The 16465-nt window shown below is 37.9% G+C and overlaps 2 protein-coding genes across 2 annotated transcripts; one reads left to right on the top strand and one right to left on the bottom strand.

Annotated features, from left to right (window-relative positions):
- Positions 1-2191: 2191 nt before the first annotated feature.
- Positions 2192-3829, top strand: LOC126803615 (uncharacterized). The gene has a single exon (XM_050531395.1). The coding sequence runs from the start codon at positions 2192-2194 to the stop codon at positions 3827-3829; it is 1638 nt and encodes a 545-aa protein (XP_050387352.1).
- A 10157-nt stretch (positions 3830-13986) lies between these two features.
- On the bottom strand, positions 13987-16213 carry LOC126802759 (short-chain dehydrogenase/reductase 2b-like). Its single transcript, XM_050530453.1, has 5 exons — positions 16038-16213; positions 15609-15859; positions 15392-15471; positions 14968-15144; positions 13987-14600 (listed from the first exon to the last, which is right to left on the bottom strand). The coding sequence occupies exons 1-5, from the start codon at positions 16055-16057 to the stop codon at positions 14223-14225; spliced, it is 906 nt and encodes a 301-aa protein (XP_050386410.1). The 5' UTR covers positions 16058-16213; the 3' UTR covers positions 13987-14222.
- Positions 16214-16465: the final 252 nt, after the last annotated feature.

Genomic DNA, 16465 nt, shown 5'->3' with positions numbered 1-16465 from the left:
ATGCTTGTGGTACATAGCCCACTTGTATTATAAGGTAATATAATTGGGACTAAGGTTTTGTGATTTAATTTGGCTCCAAAAGACTTTGTTAAATTGCATGATTAGTTGGTTTCTTGGTAGCTTCACCAAAGCACTAGGGGGAAGTTTGTCAAACATGTTATGCATTAATCTTGAGTTACATTTGTGCATGAGTAAGGCTAGGTGCAATGCCTAAGTCTCTACTCCTCTTTTGATTCTATCTCTACATTTACCTTTCTTTGTTGTTTTAGTGCAAGAATTAGTTTACTTAGCTTAATTCTAAAATCAACCAAGTCGATTCACTACCACTTGTTAATACCATCTCCATGATTCTTAGCTTCCAAAAGGCTAAGGTTGTGAACTTGTAAAAAGTTAGAATGCATGTTTTTCTAGTTTTTCTTGCGAAAATCTAGTTAGAGTTGAGTTTCCCCCAATCCCTTGGGTACGATACTCTACACTTTCCCTTACTAAAACTTGACCTCCTATACTTGGGAGTAGGTAGTTTCACCCATAAATACACATAATAATACTTAAGTGATTCAACCAACAAGTTTTTGGCGCCGTTACCGGGGATTGAGGTAAAACTTAATTCCTATTAGGTTTCTAAGGGACTAGAGAACCCATTTTTTTTTCTAGTTTACTTTTTTTTTATGTTTAATTTTTGTAAATATCTACCTTACTTTTGAAGTTGGCACAAGTACTTTTGATAAGTGGAATGGTAGTTGTGGTAAGAAGAAAATAAATTGCATGCATGTTTAAAATGGAAAAGTAATCTTGCCTAATTATTATTTACTTATTACTTGTGCAAGCTCACATTCTAGTTGGTTAAAATTTGTAAATTTAAATATAAGGTACTCACTTTCTTTAGAATTAGAGGTTGATTGGAACTTGTAAATTTCAAAGTAAATTGGATTAGGGGCTTTATCCTTGTACCGTCGAGTTTAATCACTCTTCATCGAAAAGTTGAGTGGTAAACAACACCCAATGATGGAATTCCTCTTCTATTTTACTAAGTGAATCGGATTTGGATTTTTTTTTTGTAACGTATTTGTTTATCGCTCTTCCAAATAGGCGCACCTTAGTAGGATTATGATGTCTAGGTAAGTGGATAGGGATTTTATCCCGGACGTTGTGCCGTGTACTAAGTGGTCTCACCTACCAAAGCCGCGCCTACGCTTACCTGGTCATAATTCGAAAAGAGTTACCGAAAAGAAGAATGTTAAGCTAATTAGTGCATTGTTTGGAACTACGCCAAACTATTTTGGAACTACGCCAAAACGCACTTTGTTTGGACCTACGCCAAACTTGGATTGGAATTACGCCAATTTCGTTACACTTGAGTTGGAATTACGCCAACTTGGAAAATCCTTATCCTTTTTGTTTTTCTCACTACAAGTTTTGATTGGTTTCTAATTTTCTAGAAATTTTTTACAAGTACCATGGTAAATTCTTTAAAAAAAAAATCTAAATAATTATTGTTGCAATTTTAATTTCTTGTATATATTTTGCATGTTGTTTGATTGCTATTTACTTACTTGATCTTTAATTTGTTCCTTAGGTGTTCATGTCCTTATCTCCTAAGAGTGAAAAAGGTTTACAAACGATTCTAGAGCCCACCGATCAAGAGACTCCCATTGGGATTTGACAAAAGTTCAAGGCTTCTGCATCTACTAGTTTGTTTGGGGAAGATTCAAGTGATTCAAGTGAGAATGTGGAAAGTCCGGAACTAGTGGTTAATGACCTAGCCACCTTTGAGAGGTTGTTCAATCTTGACAAAGAGGCACGGAAATTGAATCCTAATCTTGGTCCAAGAATATACAAGATAGTCATGGCGGATGGTGAACCAAGGGATGAGTTGAGAGAGCAAAGACCTATCCGAGATTGTGCCTTGCCTACAATTTCTACACACTCAAGATGCATAGTTCTTCCTCCATGTGCATCATCTTTTGAGATCAAGCCTAGTTTTCTTCAAACCTTGCCAACATTCTATGGGTTACCGAACAATGATCCTTATCACCACTTAAGTGAGTTTGAGGATGCATGCGCAAATATCAAACTCAATGGCATGACGGAAGAAGCGCTCAAGCTCCGGTTGTTTCCTTGCTCCTTGAAAGAAAAGGCGAAGATGTGGTTGAACAAGCTCCCATCCAATAGTATTGGTTCATGGGAAGATATGCAAAAGAAGTTTATTATGAAGTACTTCCCTCCTCAAAAGGCTAATGCAAGAAGAACCGAGTTGATGACCTTTAAGGAGGAGCAAGATGAGCTCTTTCATGAGACGTGGGAGAGATTCAAGGATCTTGAGCTTGGTTGCCCTAATCATGGCCAATCTCAAGATATGCTTATGAGCCTATTTTATCAAAGCTTGACATCGGAGACTCGAAAGAAGGTTGATAATGCAAGCAATGGTGATTTCATGGACTTAGTGGCGGATGAAGCCCATCGAGTATTAGAGAAGCTTGCGGAGCGGTCTCAATTGTGGGATAATAACCCGCAAGTTCGCAAGCCTTCTTCTTCACATTTATCTCTAAGGGAAGCAACTCAACCGAAAACCGGTGGCATATATGAAGTCAAGGCATCAAGCTTGGATGTGCATCAAGAGTTTAAGAGGTTAGAAGAAAGTCTTAATAAGAAGTTTGATATGCTTTTGAAGCAAGAAAAGCAAGGAGGCCGTGAGAAGGTTAATGAGGTTCAAGGGCCACAAGTGTGTTTAATTTGTGAAGGAGTGAATCATGACACTCTATCTTGCCCTCATGGAGATTTTTTTCCCGAGATCATTGAAGAATGTAAGCAAATGGCATATTCAAGACTGAAGAATGACCCTTATTCCAACACTTACAATCCCGGATGGAGAAACCACCCTAATTTCTCATGGGGTGGGAACCAAGGTATGAATTGCAACAATCAAGGGAGTGGCAACTATGGAGGTGCTAGTGGGAGCCAAAGCTTTCAAGGAAACAAAGGTGCGACTAATGGAGGTTATGGTGGCAATACTTATCCTAAGCCACCTTATCAAGCAAGACCTCCTTTTCAAGCTCCTAATACTCAAGTGCCACATCCTCCTCAAGTGGATGCTCCTAAATCAAGCCTTGAAGAGATGCTTGCCAAGGTTTTGGCAAATCAAAATGAGCTTATTCAAAGTGTTCGAAATGATGTGGCCTCCACTACTCAAGGATTGCATAAGCTTGAAGCGCAAATGGGGCAATTGGCTAATGAGATGAGAGAAAGGAAGCAAGGAGAATTGCCTTCCATGACCGAGAAGAATCCACGAATCAACCAAGCCAAGGCCATAAGAACTTTGAGAAGGGGGAAGGTATATGACAATAAGGTTGCTCCTAATGATGATGATAAGGAGGTGGATGCACCAACGGAACCTTTGTTGAATCCTAAAGTGTCAAGAGTGCCTCCCGGATTTCAAAAGAAGAACAAAGGCATGGAGGATACTTTGGGACATGATGGAGTGATCTTGGGGTATAGTGAGGAGTATTTGAAGAGCCAAGGCAAGCCTAACACCAAGAATGACAATATGGGAGCAAGTGGATCTAAGTCTAGTGTGGAAGAAATGCAAGAAGAAGCGCCACTTCCCTTTCCACAAGCGGTATACCAAGAGAAGGCTTTAAGTAAGAAAGAGAAGAAGTCCATGGAGTGTTTTGATGTGTTCAAGAAGGTAGAGGTCAATATTCCTCTTCTTGATGCAATCAAGACCATTCCTACTTATGCTAAATTTCTCAAGGACTTGTGCACTCACAAGCAGTGTTTTAAAACGCTAAGGCGTACCTCAAGGCGTTTTTCCGAGAGTATAGAGTCTTAAGGCGTAAAGCGTAAAATGCGTAAGCCTTGCAACATAAAAATAATAAATAAACTTATTTAAGTGTAACTATTATTCTTATACATATTACTTGAAGAATAGCTTATAAAACACAACAATTGTCATGCATACATATATTAAGTAAAGTAGCAAAAGTCTAGAACCATACAATTCAAAAAGTTTACCAGCATAACTTGATCTACTGTAAGCCCCGAAATTATTGACGAGCTAAGTTGAGATCGTATGGTGATTATTTTATAATCTCGGTGATTAATTCAGTAAATGCTCGAAAATATTATTTGTGAGTTTCGATTAAGTGAATCTGTTGATCGAAGAGCATGATATTAAAGTATACGTTACGACGAGAACGTAGAAAATTTCAGAGAATTTTCTAGGTTCCAGAGTTAATATAATAAAGTTTGGAAATATAAGGAATGTATTTGGAAAATGGGAATTAGTTACGGTGCGATCTTAGCCGTAGAAATTGATCAATTAAATCCTAGCCATTGGATCAGTAAATTGGCTATGATTAATATTGGAAAGAAAAACAAGAAGCTTCATTTTATCCCAAAAACAGATTGAGCTCCCGAGTCCCGACCTTATTCCTCTGCAACCCAACGACCGCGCGACTTCCCGACATGATTCCGCCGCCGTCAGGCCGTCTCCGGCCAGCGCACCAGTCCGTTGTGACCTCGTCCTCTCTGTCGTCCTCCCCATGTCATGCCTCGACCTACCGCCGCCGGAGAAGGGAGAATCGAAGAGGGGAAGCACCGACTATTCTGGATTTTCTTCCGGCGAATTTGCAGCGTTTTCCGACGTCTCTGACCACCGATTGGGTTGTTCATGGTAAAGATTCTCATCTCCACTTCGTGATCTACGTGTTTGTGTTCTTAGTTTATTGAATTGATGAAGTTTTGATCTCTTTGGGTTCTGTGATGCGGCTCCTCTCCTGTTTTTTGCGCATTGGTGCGCGTTTTTTGCGTTTTTTGTGCCTTAGTGGAACGCTTTTTGCGCCTGTACACCTTTTTTAGAAAGGCGAGGCGTTTTCGACTAAGTGTTGAGCTTTTTAAGCCTCAGGCGAGCCTTGAGGCGAGTTTTTAAAAACATTGCTCACAAGCGGTATAAGAGTACATTGAAGAATGATGACAATGTGTGTTTGAATGAGAGAATTAGTGCCGTGCTTCAAAGGAGGTTACCGCCCAAGCTCAAAGATCCGGGTTCTTTTACTATTCCTTGCAAGATTGGTGAGAGACCATTTGAGAAGGCACTCATGGATTTGGGGGTTAGCATAAATTTGATGACATATGGTGTCTACAAAGATCTTGGGTTGAGCGACATCAAGCCTATACAAATTTCTCTCCAACTAGCCGATAGAAGTGTGAGGTATCCAAGAGGAGTTGTGGAAGATGTGTTAGTGCAAGTTGACGAGTTGGTCATACCGGCCGATTTCGTTATTCTTGACATGGAGGATGTTTACCAAGATGATCTCCCTATTATCTTTGGTAGAGCTTTTATGGCCACAGCGGGGACAAAGATTGATGTGAAATTGGGTTTGCTCACCATGACCGTGTATGACACCACAATTGGGTTCAAGATCTTTGATGAATTAAAGAAGCCCATGAGGTTGCAAAAAGTTTACTCTATTGAAGTGGAAGACAAGATTGATGACTTGGTGGAGCACACTTTTCATGAAACTTCAACAAATGATGCATTTGAGTCGGCACTAGCACACTTTGGGTTGGATTTTTGTGAGGATGAAACTTTGGAAGCCGGGGATCACCTTGACACTTATCTTGCTTTGCCTTTGCCCACAAAAGAGGATGGTTACTATTCAAGAGATGAGACTTGTGAGGTGCATGCCACTATCAATTATCTCTCAATGAATGTTAATCCTTCGGTTTTGAGTTCGGCCCCTATTGAATTGAAGCCTATTCCCGCACATTTGAAGTATGTTTATATTGATGATTCCCGCACCTTGCCCCTCATTATCTCTTCAAGCTTGTCACATGAACAAGAGACTTTACTTCTTGATGTTCTTCGGAGGCATAAGGGTGCTTTTGGATGGAAGATTAGTGACATAAAGGGGTTGAGTCCCACTCTTTGCATGCACCATATTTACATGGAGGATGAAGCAAAACCAAGAAGGGAAGCTCAAAGAAGATTGAACCCCAACATGTTAGAGGTGGTGAAGAATGAGATTATTAAGCTCCTTGATAATGGAATCATCTATTCTATCTCCGTTTCCAAATGGGTGTCTCCAATACAAGTGGTGCCTAAGAAAGGAGGATGACGGTAGTGAAGAATGACAAGGGTGAGATGGTTCCACAAAGAATTGCAAACACATGGAGGGTTTGTGTCGACTACCGCAAGTTGAATGCTGCAACAAGGAAGGATCACTTTCCACTCCCTTTCATTGATCAAATGTTGGAAAGGCTTGCGGGACAAGCATTCTATTGTTTCCTTAATGGCTATAGTGGATATAATCAAGTCCCAATTGCCCCCGAAGATCAAGAGAAGACAACTTTCACATGCCCATATGGAACTTTTGCTTACCGAAGAATGCCTTTCGGATTATGTAATGCACCCGCCACCTTCCAACGGTTTGTCATGGCCATTCTTGCCGAGTTGCTTGAGTTTGTAGAAGTCTTCATGGATGACTTTTCTGTGTATGGGAACTCATTTGAAAAATGTCTTGATCATCTCTCCCTTGTCCTTAAGAGGTGTGAAGAGACGAATCTAGTGCTTAATTGGGAGAAATGTCAGCTCATGGTGCAAGAAGGGATTGTTCTTGGCCACAAAATATCATCGAAGGGGATTGAAGTAGATAAAACAAAGGTTGAAATCATTGAGAAGTTGCCCCCTCCCGTGAATGTAAAAGGTGTAAGAAGCTTTCTTGGGCATGCCGGTTTTTACCGAAGGTTTATAAAAGATTTCTCCAAGATAGTGAAGCCTCTTTGTGATCTATTGGCCAAGGAGACTCAATTTATATTTGATGAAGCATGTTTGAAGGCATTTGAGAGGATAAAGGAGTTGCTTACCAATGCTCCTATTATTTGCTCACCGGATTGGACTCTTCCATTTGAAATTATGTGTGATGCAAGTGATTATGCCTTGGGAGCAGTGTTGGGACAACGCAAGGAGAAACTCTTACATGCCATCTACTATGCAAGCAAGACCTTGAATGATGCCCAAGTAAACTATACTACCACCGAGAAAGAGTTATTGGCGGTGGTATTTGCCTTAGAAAAGTTCCGAAGCTATCTCTTGGGGTCTAAAGTCATTATCCACACGGATCATTCCGCACTCAAATATTTATTGTCTAAGAGTGATGCCAAGCCAAGACTTTTGAGGTGGATTTTACTTCTTCAAGAGTTTGACATTGAAATTGTCGACAAGCCCGGCAAGGTTAACTTGGTAGCGGATCATCTCTCTCGACTTACTCATCAAAGTGAAGATAATGGGGTGCCTTTGGATGAATCATTTCCGGATGAGAGGTTGTTTTCCATTGTTGAGAAGAAGCTACCATGGTTTTCACATTTGGTTAACTTCTTGGCAAGTGGGGGGAAATGCTTTCCTAAGACATTTGATTTCCATTCAAGAAGGAGACTCATTAGAGAAGCAAGACACTACTTTTGGGATGATCCATACTTATTCAAGCAATGCAAGGATCAATTGGTGAGGAGATGCATTCCGGAGGAAGAAATACAAAGTGTCTTATCTTTTTGCCACGATCAAGCTTGTGGCGGTCACCATGGAGGAAAGAAAACGGCCCAAAAAGTACTTAATTCTAGGTTTTGGTGGCCGTCATTATTTAAAGATGCACATTCTTATGTGAGCTCTTGTGATCGTTGTCAAAGGGTAGGCAATATTTCCTCAAGAGACCAAATGTCTTTGAACTATATGCTTGAAGTGGAGATATTTGATGTATGGGGCATAGACTTTATGGGACCCTTCCCAAGTTCCTATGGCTATCTCTATATCCTTGTGGGAGTTGATTATGTAAGCAAATGGGTTGAGGCCGTGGCCACCAAGGTAAATGACCACAAGGTCGTGCTCAAGTTCCTTAAAGAGCACATCTGCACAAGATTTGGCACACCTAGAGCAATAATTAGTGATGGAGGCTCCCATTTTATGAACAAGTCATTTGCGGCCTTATTGAAGAAGTATGGGGTTAAGCACAAAGTCTCGACACCATACCACCCCCAAACAAATGGCCAAGTTGAAATATCTAACCGGGAGATAAAGAGCATCCTTGAAAAGGTGGTGTCTACAACTAGAAAAGATTGGGCAATGAAGCTTGATGATGCTCTATGGGCTTACCGTACCGCATTCAAAACACCTATCGGAATGTCTCCATATCGCCTTGTTTATGGAAAGGCTTGTCATTTACCGGTTGAGTTGGAGCATAAGGCTTATTGGGCATTGAAGACCCTCAATTTTGACATAGAAAAGTGTGGTGAGGAGCGGAAGTTAGAGCTTTGTGAGCTAGAGGAGCTTCGGATGGATGCCTATGAGAATGCAAAGATTTATAAAGAGAAAACTAAGGCATACCACGACCAAAGGATCAAAACCAAGCACTTGGAGATTGGGAAACTTGTACTTCTTTTCAACTCCAAATTAAAGTTGTTTCCCGGCAAGCTAAGATCAAGGTGGATTGGGTCATTTGAGCTTGTTGAAGTATTTAGTCATGGGGCGGTCACATTGAAGAACTTAAGAGATGGATCTACCTTTAAGGTTAATGGTCATCGAGTAAAGCCTTACCTAGAGGGTGCACCAAAAGATACTTATGCGGAGGTGAAGTACTTCGAGGACCCTCTCACCATTTGAGCAAGCATTATGGACCTTGTTAATGTCCTTAAACTTAAACCCGTCTTGGCGGACTCCAAGGGTTAGCATAATAAGATGGAGCTAAGGGATTGCAAGGACCAACGAGCTTTGTGGGTTTTCACCATCCACAATTGGCACTATGGAGCTATATGAGATCTTCAAAGAGTTTGCGTTTTCTTATCCTTCACTCTCATTTTTCTAAGCATGATTAGTTGTGTTTGTGTTTCCATGTTAATAAATTATGGCAATGAGAGTTTGGATAGTCATTTCATACTTGACCAATGAATGAAACACAAAAGATTTAGCTTTTATTGAAAGGATTATCCAAAGTTTAAGTGTGAGGTGCTTGTTAGACAATTGTGTTGGTTAGTTTGTATTGACTAGCATGTGGTAAATAATATACATAGTTTATACCTTATATTTATTTCACTATTGTTCACGGCACATTGAGGACAATGTGTAAATTAAGTGTGAGGTGTAAGGCTAAGTAATTTCATTCCTTATAATTTTTTTTATGTTTACTTTATAAAAAAAATCCATAAAAATTAAGATATTTTGAAAAATGAAAAAACAAGTTTGTTTGTGGTTTACTTGCTTGGTGCCAATAACAAAACAATCATCATATTTGGATAGATTGATTTTGAGCATGTTTAGCGGTTAAAAATCAATGCTTTGTTAATAGGAGGATTTGGCATTTTGTGCTCACATATGTTTAGAGTCATATTGCCTATGTCATTTCAAATGCATTCATGTGTGAAAGATGAGGACTATTTTTGTTGAAACGATCTTTGCCTATGTGAGATTTTGAGCCGATGAGAGTGCATAAAAGTTTCTAATGCACTAGTTGTTTCATTGTGCGATCAATTCATTGTGCTTGCAATCTAGAACTTGCTTTAAATCTTTCGAGACTTTTATCAAGGCATGAGTTGTTATTGGGGAAGACCAAGGCATTAGGTATCCACCAAGGCCAAATAGCTTTTATCCTTTAAAAAATTTCCATTAGTAAGCCAATTTGAGCCTATGTAGTTTTGTGTTAGCCTTTTCATTTCTTTACCACCATAAATGTCTACCATTCTTAAACTTAAACATTTTTTTTTCTATCCTCTCTAAGCCAAGTGGTAAGCAATGTGAGTCCTATTGTTAGTTTGGTGCTTGTAAATGAGTTTGAGACATGTTCACAATATCAAAAGAATCAATCAAAATCAAATATGGACTAGGGTCACCAAAAATTAGTGCTAATAAAAAAAAATTTGTTGCAAAAAAAAAATCCAAAAAAAAGTGAGGAGAATAATTTAGTAGTCTAGTTGTACTTGAGTTTGTGGAATCAAGAACTTACAAAGCACATAGAGTTGTGAAAGTGTATTATGGGATCTCAACAAGAGAATTGCTTACTATGAGGCTTAGAATTTGTGATATATTTTATTTTATTTCTTAAGCTTCTACCTTAAGCCCTATACAACGAAAATAAAAGACCTTGTGATCCGAGAGAACTCATGTAATGATCATGTGGAGAAAAGATTGAAGAACAAGCCTATAGAAAGCGTGTCCATTGAATTGCTTTTGAGTGTAAACACTAACCAAAAACACTTGAGTGAAAATGAGTGTATCCATGTGAGTTTGATGGTTAGACAAATGTAGTCCAAGTTAATCATATATGGATGACTTTAAGATGACACACATGGCATACGCATATATATAATTTCTTGAGCATGACATTCCAAATCCATTTATTAGCCTTGCATTTCGAAAATTTAGTTTCTAATCATGCTCAATTGATATCATGGTCCTTTAAAGGAATTGGTTGAATTCAAGATGGAAGCAAGTGACCCATTTAGTTTGGTTGTGTTTAGTTTTGATTTGCTTGAGGACAAACAAAGTCTAAGTGTGAGGTAGTTTGTTAGGTTAATATTAACCTAGTAATGTTTGCCTTATTCTTATTCTTTTGCTTTATATTTTTGTATATTTATTTATATCTTTTTACGTTTCCTACTCATGCTAGGAAAATGTGCAAATGATCGGAAACACGTCAAGAAGAGTGGATTTAGCGCACATTATGGATTCGGGTGAAAGTTTCAAGCCAAAAAGAGCAAATGTGGAGATTTCATAAGAAAAGAAAAGTCAACGCCGGAAAATGCCGGTTAAACTCCGGCGATGAGAAGGTGGTTGCCGGAAATGGTGGTGGTTAAAGTCAATAAGTCAATGAAGCATATTGGTCAATTATGAATTGTAAATTTTAATTTAAAATTTAAATTCAAAATAGAAGAAGACAAATGAAGGAGACAATTTCAAGAACAAGATCCTCAATTTGTGCTCCATGAATTGGGGATTTAAATTTAAAATAGAAGAAGACAAATGAATGGGACCATTTCAAGAACAAGATCCACAATTTGTGCTTCTACATTTGTCCACCATATCTAACCATTCATCCCCTTACATTTCCACCATTCATTTGTGACCTTAAGGCCTTTAAATACCCTCATTCTTCACAAATTCGTGCATTCTCCTTCACCACACTAAAACTCCATCAAAACTTCATATTTTCCATAGTTTTAACATAGTTTTCTTAGGCCTAAGTCATAGATATCAAGTTGTGCAAAGAAAAGTGTAAAGTGTCTTGAGTTTTCACCAAAAACTAAAGATCCTTTACACTCTTGATCAATCACAAACTTGTTTCATAGATTTGGGTCACTTCACTCTCTTATCCTCTACTCATACTCTTTCTCAACCCTTGTTCTTTGTTTCTAGATTGTGTGGATAAAGTATGGTGTTCATGGAGTTCTTCTTTTGTTAGAACCCATTAATACCATACTTAGAAGCATTTTCTTTCTTATTACATCTTTGTGGGTAGTAAACCTTTAGAGGTACGGTTTGGTATCATTTATACCAAACCCTTGGTAATCTCTTCTCTCTTTACTCTACTTCTCTTTTGATGTATTTAATTTTCAAGGGTTGTTGTATTTAATGGGTTGTGAGTAGTTGGATTTGAGGCTAGGCTAGCCCTAACCAAACTCATGTGCTAATGAATTCATTTTACTTTTAATTGATGTTGATGCATGTTGAATCTATGGGCTTCAACACTTAAAATGTTTACTAAATGTGTTACTAGTTTTGTCACCTAGAAACATGTTTAGATAATTAATGAATCGGAACTTGAACTTGACAACTTCTTGAATCCGTGAGCATGGGTAGCCTTTAGGTGGTGGCTTAGTGTTTCTTATGGGAAATATTAAGTTGCTTGAATTTCTTACCATGAACTTAATGCTTGTGCCATGAGTGTAATTACTCTAAGGGGGTGTTATGTTTGTGGTACATAACCCACTTGTATTATAAGGTAATATAATTGGGACTAAGGTTTTGTGATTTAATTTGGCTCCAAAAGATTTTGTTAAATTGCATGATTAGTTGGTTTCTTGGTAGCTTCACCAAAGTACTAGGGGGAAGTTTGTCAAACATGTTATGCATTAATCTTGAGTTACATTTGTGCATGAGTAAGGCTAGGTGCAATGCCTAAGTCTCTACTCATCTTTTGATTCTATCTCTACATTTACCTTTCTTTGTTGTTTTAGTGCAAGAATTAGTTTACTTAAATTAATTCTAAAATCAACCAAGTCGATTCACTACCACTTGTTAATATCATCTCCATGATTCTTAGCTTCCAAAGGACTAAGGTTGTGAACTTGTAAAAAGTTAGAATGCATGTTTTTCTAGTTTTTCTTGCGAAAATCTAGTTAGAGTTGAGTTTCCCCTAATCCCTTGGGTACGATACTCTACACTTTCTCTTACTAAAACTTGACCTCCTATACTTGGGAGTAGGTAGTTTCACCCATAAATACACATAATAATACTTAAGTGATTCAACCAACACTAATGCCTCGGTGTTTCACCCACGGACCCACCTATGTCTACTTGCTCTGTGAGTCTAATCAGATTCATCCTTAGATGTTTTAGTTTTGGTATGAAACTTCTTCCTTTGTGCGTACTATGCATGTAGTGCGTTTACCTATGTTATGAGATTTGTTGAGTGAAACGTTAGCTTCCGAGAAGCAGACCTTGCTTCAGTTTTGTCACCAAAGTTTGTAGACAGATGACGCTTGCGTACATGTTGTTGCTTTGTATTTTTATGCAATTTCTTTAATTTGAATCAAATGTGAGTTTCATAGTTATTTGTGATTTAGTAAGATAATGACAAAACTGATGTCAAGAAAGAGAAATAACATCAGACTCTTGAAACAAAAAATAAAAAAACGATGTCTCTTAATCGAAAGGATACAATTTTTCTTACATTATTGAATATTTAAAAACTGACGATGTCTTTCCAAGCAAAGTATGTACATACATCACCAGAGCCGGCCGCGGGGGAGTGTCATTGGTGCGGTCGCACAATGCCCCCATTCCGGCAAAGGCCCTGAAGTAGGATTTTACAAAAAATAACATTGTAATAAAAATATATTTTAAAATTAATTTAGATGCATTAAGCACTTCTGTCCAGTTTGCGAGGGAGCTTACTTATTATTGGCTAAGTTAGTAGACATCTTGGGTTCAAGATCCATCACAGGCTAACACTCACTTTTTTTTTGGAGAACACTCACTTTTTTTATATAAAAAAAATCAGCCAAAAACCCCTATTTATAAATCGCAAAACAAAAGGGGGGTGATGACCAAACACTCTAACCCACCCATAATTCTTTTTTGATCGAGTGGGTAGTGGTTGTGTTAGGGGATTCAAGTTGTAATTTTTTTTCTTGTAAAAAAAAACCCCACCCATAATTCTTTTTTTTAATTACCTATATAATTCTCAGTGGCTCCTACTATAAAATATTCATCAAGTATGATAGCTAAACTTATAAAAAGAGAAGAACTTATGATTTGGTTCAATCTCAAAAAGGAGGTCTTGATACTTTCTTATTTAAAAACCACAAAATATAGTCAATAAATACGTCAATTTAGAGCAAATTTCCAATGAAGAATTAAACAATCTTTATATATATGTATGTATATATTTCTATATAAGTCATATTTCAAATTTCGCACTAGGCCCTTAAATGTTTAGGACCGGCTCTGTACATCACAACTAACCAAAAAATATATGTATATACTAGATATTTAGACATTGCCACAAACGAAGAAGTTGATCTTTTAGCACAAAATGGATACCGTACTAATGGGTTAGGAAACGATGTTAATCAACCTAATTCTGAATAGATAACGTACTAATTGGATTAGAAAATTAAATCTAATATGATAAAGTGATATGAGATTCACATATAAAACCAATTTATAGTAAATAAGGCGGCCCAAACCCTTATAAACTCATTAGTAATGCCCCATATTTCCAATGAGAGATTTATATCTCAACAAATTCTAGTAGCTGTGCCACTGAAAAAAAAAATTCTCACAAGAGCACACTTATTGAAACAATGGTCTGGTCACAAGTTTCCAGCATCTAGAGGTTTAGCACTAGCTAAGAGCCTTCTAGTTGAACTCAGAACCGGATGTACATGCTGTTTGCTTATGAACTAATCGAGGATTCATATATGCATGAAACTGAAAAAGGGTCTGTTGATGTTACTCAAAAGGGTGAAACTTCTTGTAAATTGAAGTAAAGACCTGAAGGACTACCATTTGGAGCCATTGCCAACCTCACAACACTTGTAGCACCTTCATCGATTGTTAGGATGCCGGCATTGCAGGTCAAATCTGTATTAACAAATCCAGGATGAACACAATTGATGCATACATTGGGGTACTTCTTGGCCATAATTCTTGTGTATGCAGTCAAGGCTGCTTTTGAGAGAGTATAGGCAGAGGGGACAGGAGGCCAGCCTTTCATTTCAAGCATATCTTCTTTGAAGTCCTTTAGAAACTCACTTAAGACCTCCTCTATTCTCTCTTCTGTAAGATGTTCCACATCACTTAACACCGCTTTGGCCCACTCATTTGGTATATGCTGATGATCAAACAACATGTATAAGAGAGTTAAGACAGTAAATAAATCATTTCAGGCTTTGAGCTTGACTTTACAGAAAATAAGAAATCAAATGAACTTCAAAAAGTAATGATGCAAAACTTAATTACAGTTGTTAGGACTTAAGATACACAAAATGGCAGTGGTACCATCCCGGCCAGTGATTACACAAGCTAGCTAATTAGAAGCTGTAAAACTGATGTACATGTTTGGTCTGTTTCTGAACTGCATGTTAGAAATTTTCAGATATGGTGGATTGCTTAACATATTATCTAGCTTTGGTTACAATGTTTAAGGTTACATCGGCAACACTTGGTGTAGGACATAGCTGTAAGGAAACTCAGCATACCTCTAATATCCCAACGCTAGAAGTGACATTGACAACTCTCGGTGAATCAGATAGTTGGAGAAGAGGAAGCAGTGCGCTGGTAACTTCCCTTGCACCATAGTAGTTTGTTTTCACACATACTTCAGCTAGATCATACGTTTGGGTCATTACTTCACTCCAGTTGATTCCTCCACCATCCTATCTCAAAGAAAAGGAAATTAATCTCAATGTGCGTCGATAATGGACTTGCATTGTATTGCAAGATTAGAATATATATGAGGTGGTACACGTATGTTCTGCTGCCTTAAATGTTCACTTCATCATTTTTAGTATCAAAAGTTTATATTTCGTATCGATATCCAAAAGGAACCTCAAACAAATTATGCCATCCTGATTGTTCATCCTGTAGGACATTCTAGTACTTATTACTTGATAATAAACTCACCTTGGCCATACCTGCACCTGCAACAGCATTTCTGAAAGCGTCAGGATCTTTAATGGTTCCACTAACACCTGCATTGTTTACTTGTAGAGATTAAACCAATACAAGTATGGATTATTACTTCCGGTTATGTGCTTATATTCATCAGAAATTTTCGGCAAAAGCTTGTACAAAACCACTGATTGAGAATTCGATTTCTTATGTATGTTGCTTTTTAGGCATACCAAGATATCTAGTTTCCCAAATTGGGTTTTAACAAAATCTGCAAGTGAAGCAACGCTAGCATGGTCTGTTACATCAAGCTGATGATAAACAACAAGGTCAGAGAAGCCACACTCATTCAATTCTTCAACTGCTTCTAGGCCCTGCTTCTCATCTAAAGCTGTTAACAGAGTCATAATCCCACTTGAGGCCAACTGCCTAACTGTTCCAAACCCAATCCCCTGATTTGAACCTGTAACAACCGCATACCTGATCCATATATAAGAAGAATAATCTCATCACACATATCATACAGAAATTACATACAGAAATTACTGGATACAAAGCATGATGAGGGGTGGAAGATGAGAAAGTAATCGTACGTAAGGAAGTTTATACTTTATATATAAAGCTTCATTAGAAACATCAGTGGAACAGTAGGAATTACCTCTTTGTCGATTCTTTCATTGTTGATGGCTTTAGAAAGCTTGTTTTTTTCAGCTTTGTGATTCTTGTATTTCTATACAACTTGACTTTGTTTTATGACCCCCAATCCTGTGATTTCTGATTTAGATCACACTTTGTCCTGATAGATCAAAGAAGACTAGTTTATTGTCATGATTGGGGAAGACGATATATATTTTTGTTGTTGTTGTTGTTGTTGTTTAGTTTCTTCAAACAGTGCAATTTGCCTCTTGCAGCAACTCCATACCCATGTCACATTTCCCAGCAGTAAAAAATGTATTCTTAAAGTTCCAGTATTGCCCTTAACACAAAACCCAGCATTGACGTCGAATGTCCATGATTGAAGAATCTATCGTTGTGTTTTCAGAGATTTAGTCTCAGTTTCCACCTGTCTCTCAATAGAGTTACCAA

The sequence above is a fragment of the Argentina anserina genome, chromosome 7 (genome assembly GCF_933775445.1).
Source record: "Argentina anserina chromosome 7, drPotAnse1.1, whole genome shotgun sequence".
NCBI classification, from domain to species: Eukaryota; Viridiplantae; Streptophyta; class Magnoliopsida; order Rosales; family Rosaceae; genus Argentina; species Argentina anserina.
The sequence above is the reverse complement of the archived record's forward strand: the minus strand, read 5'-3'. Positions and strand labels throughout refer to the sequence as shown.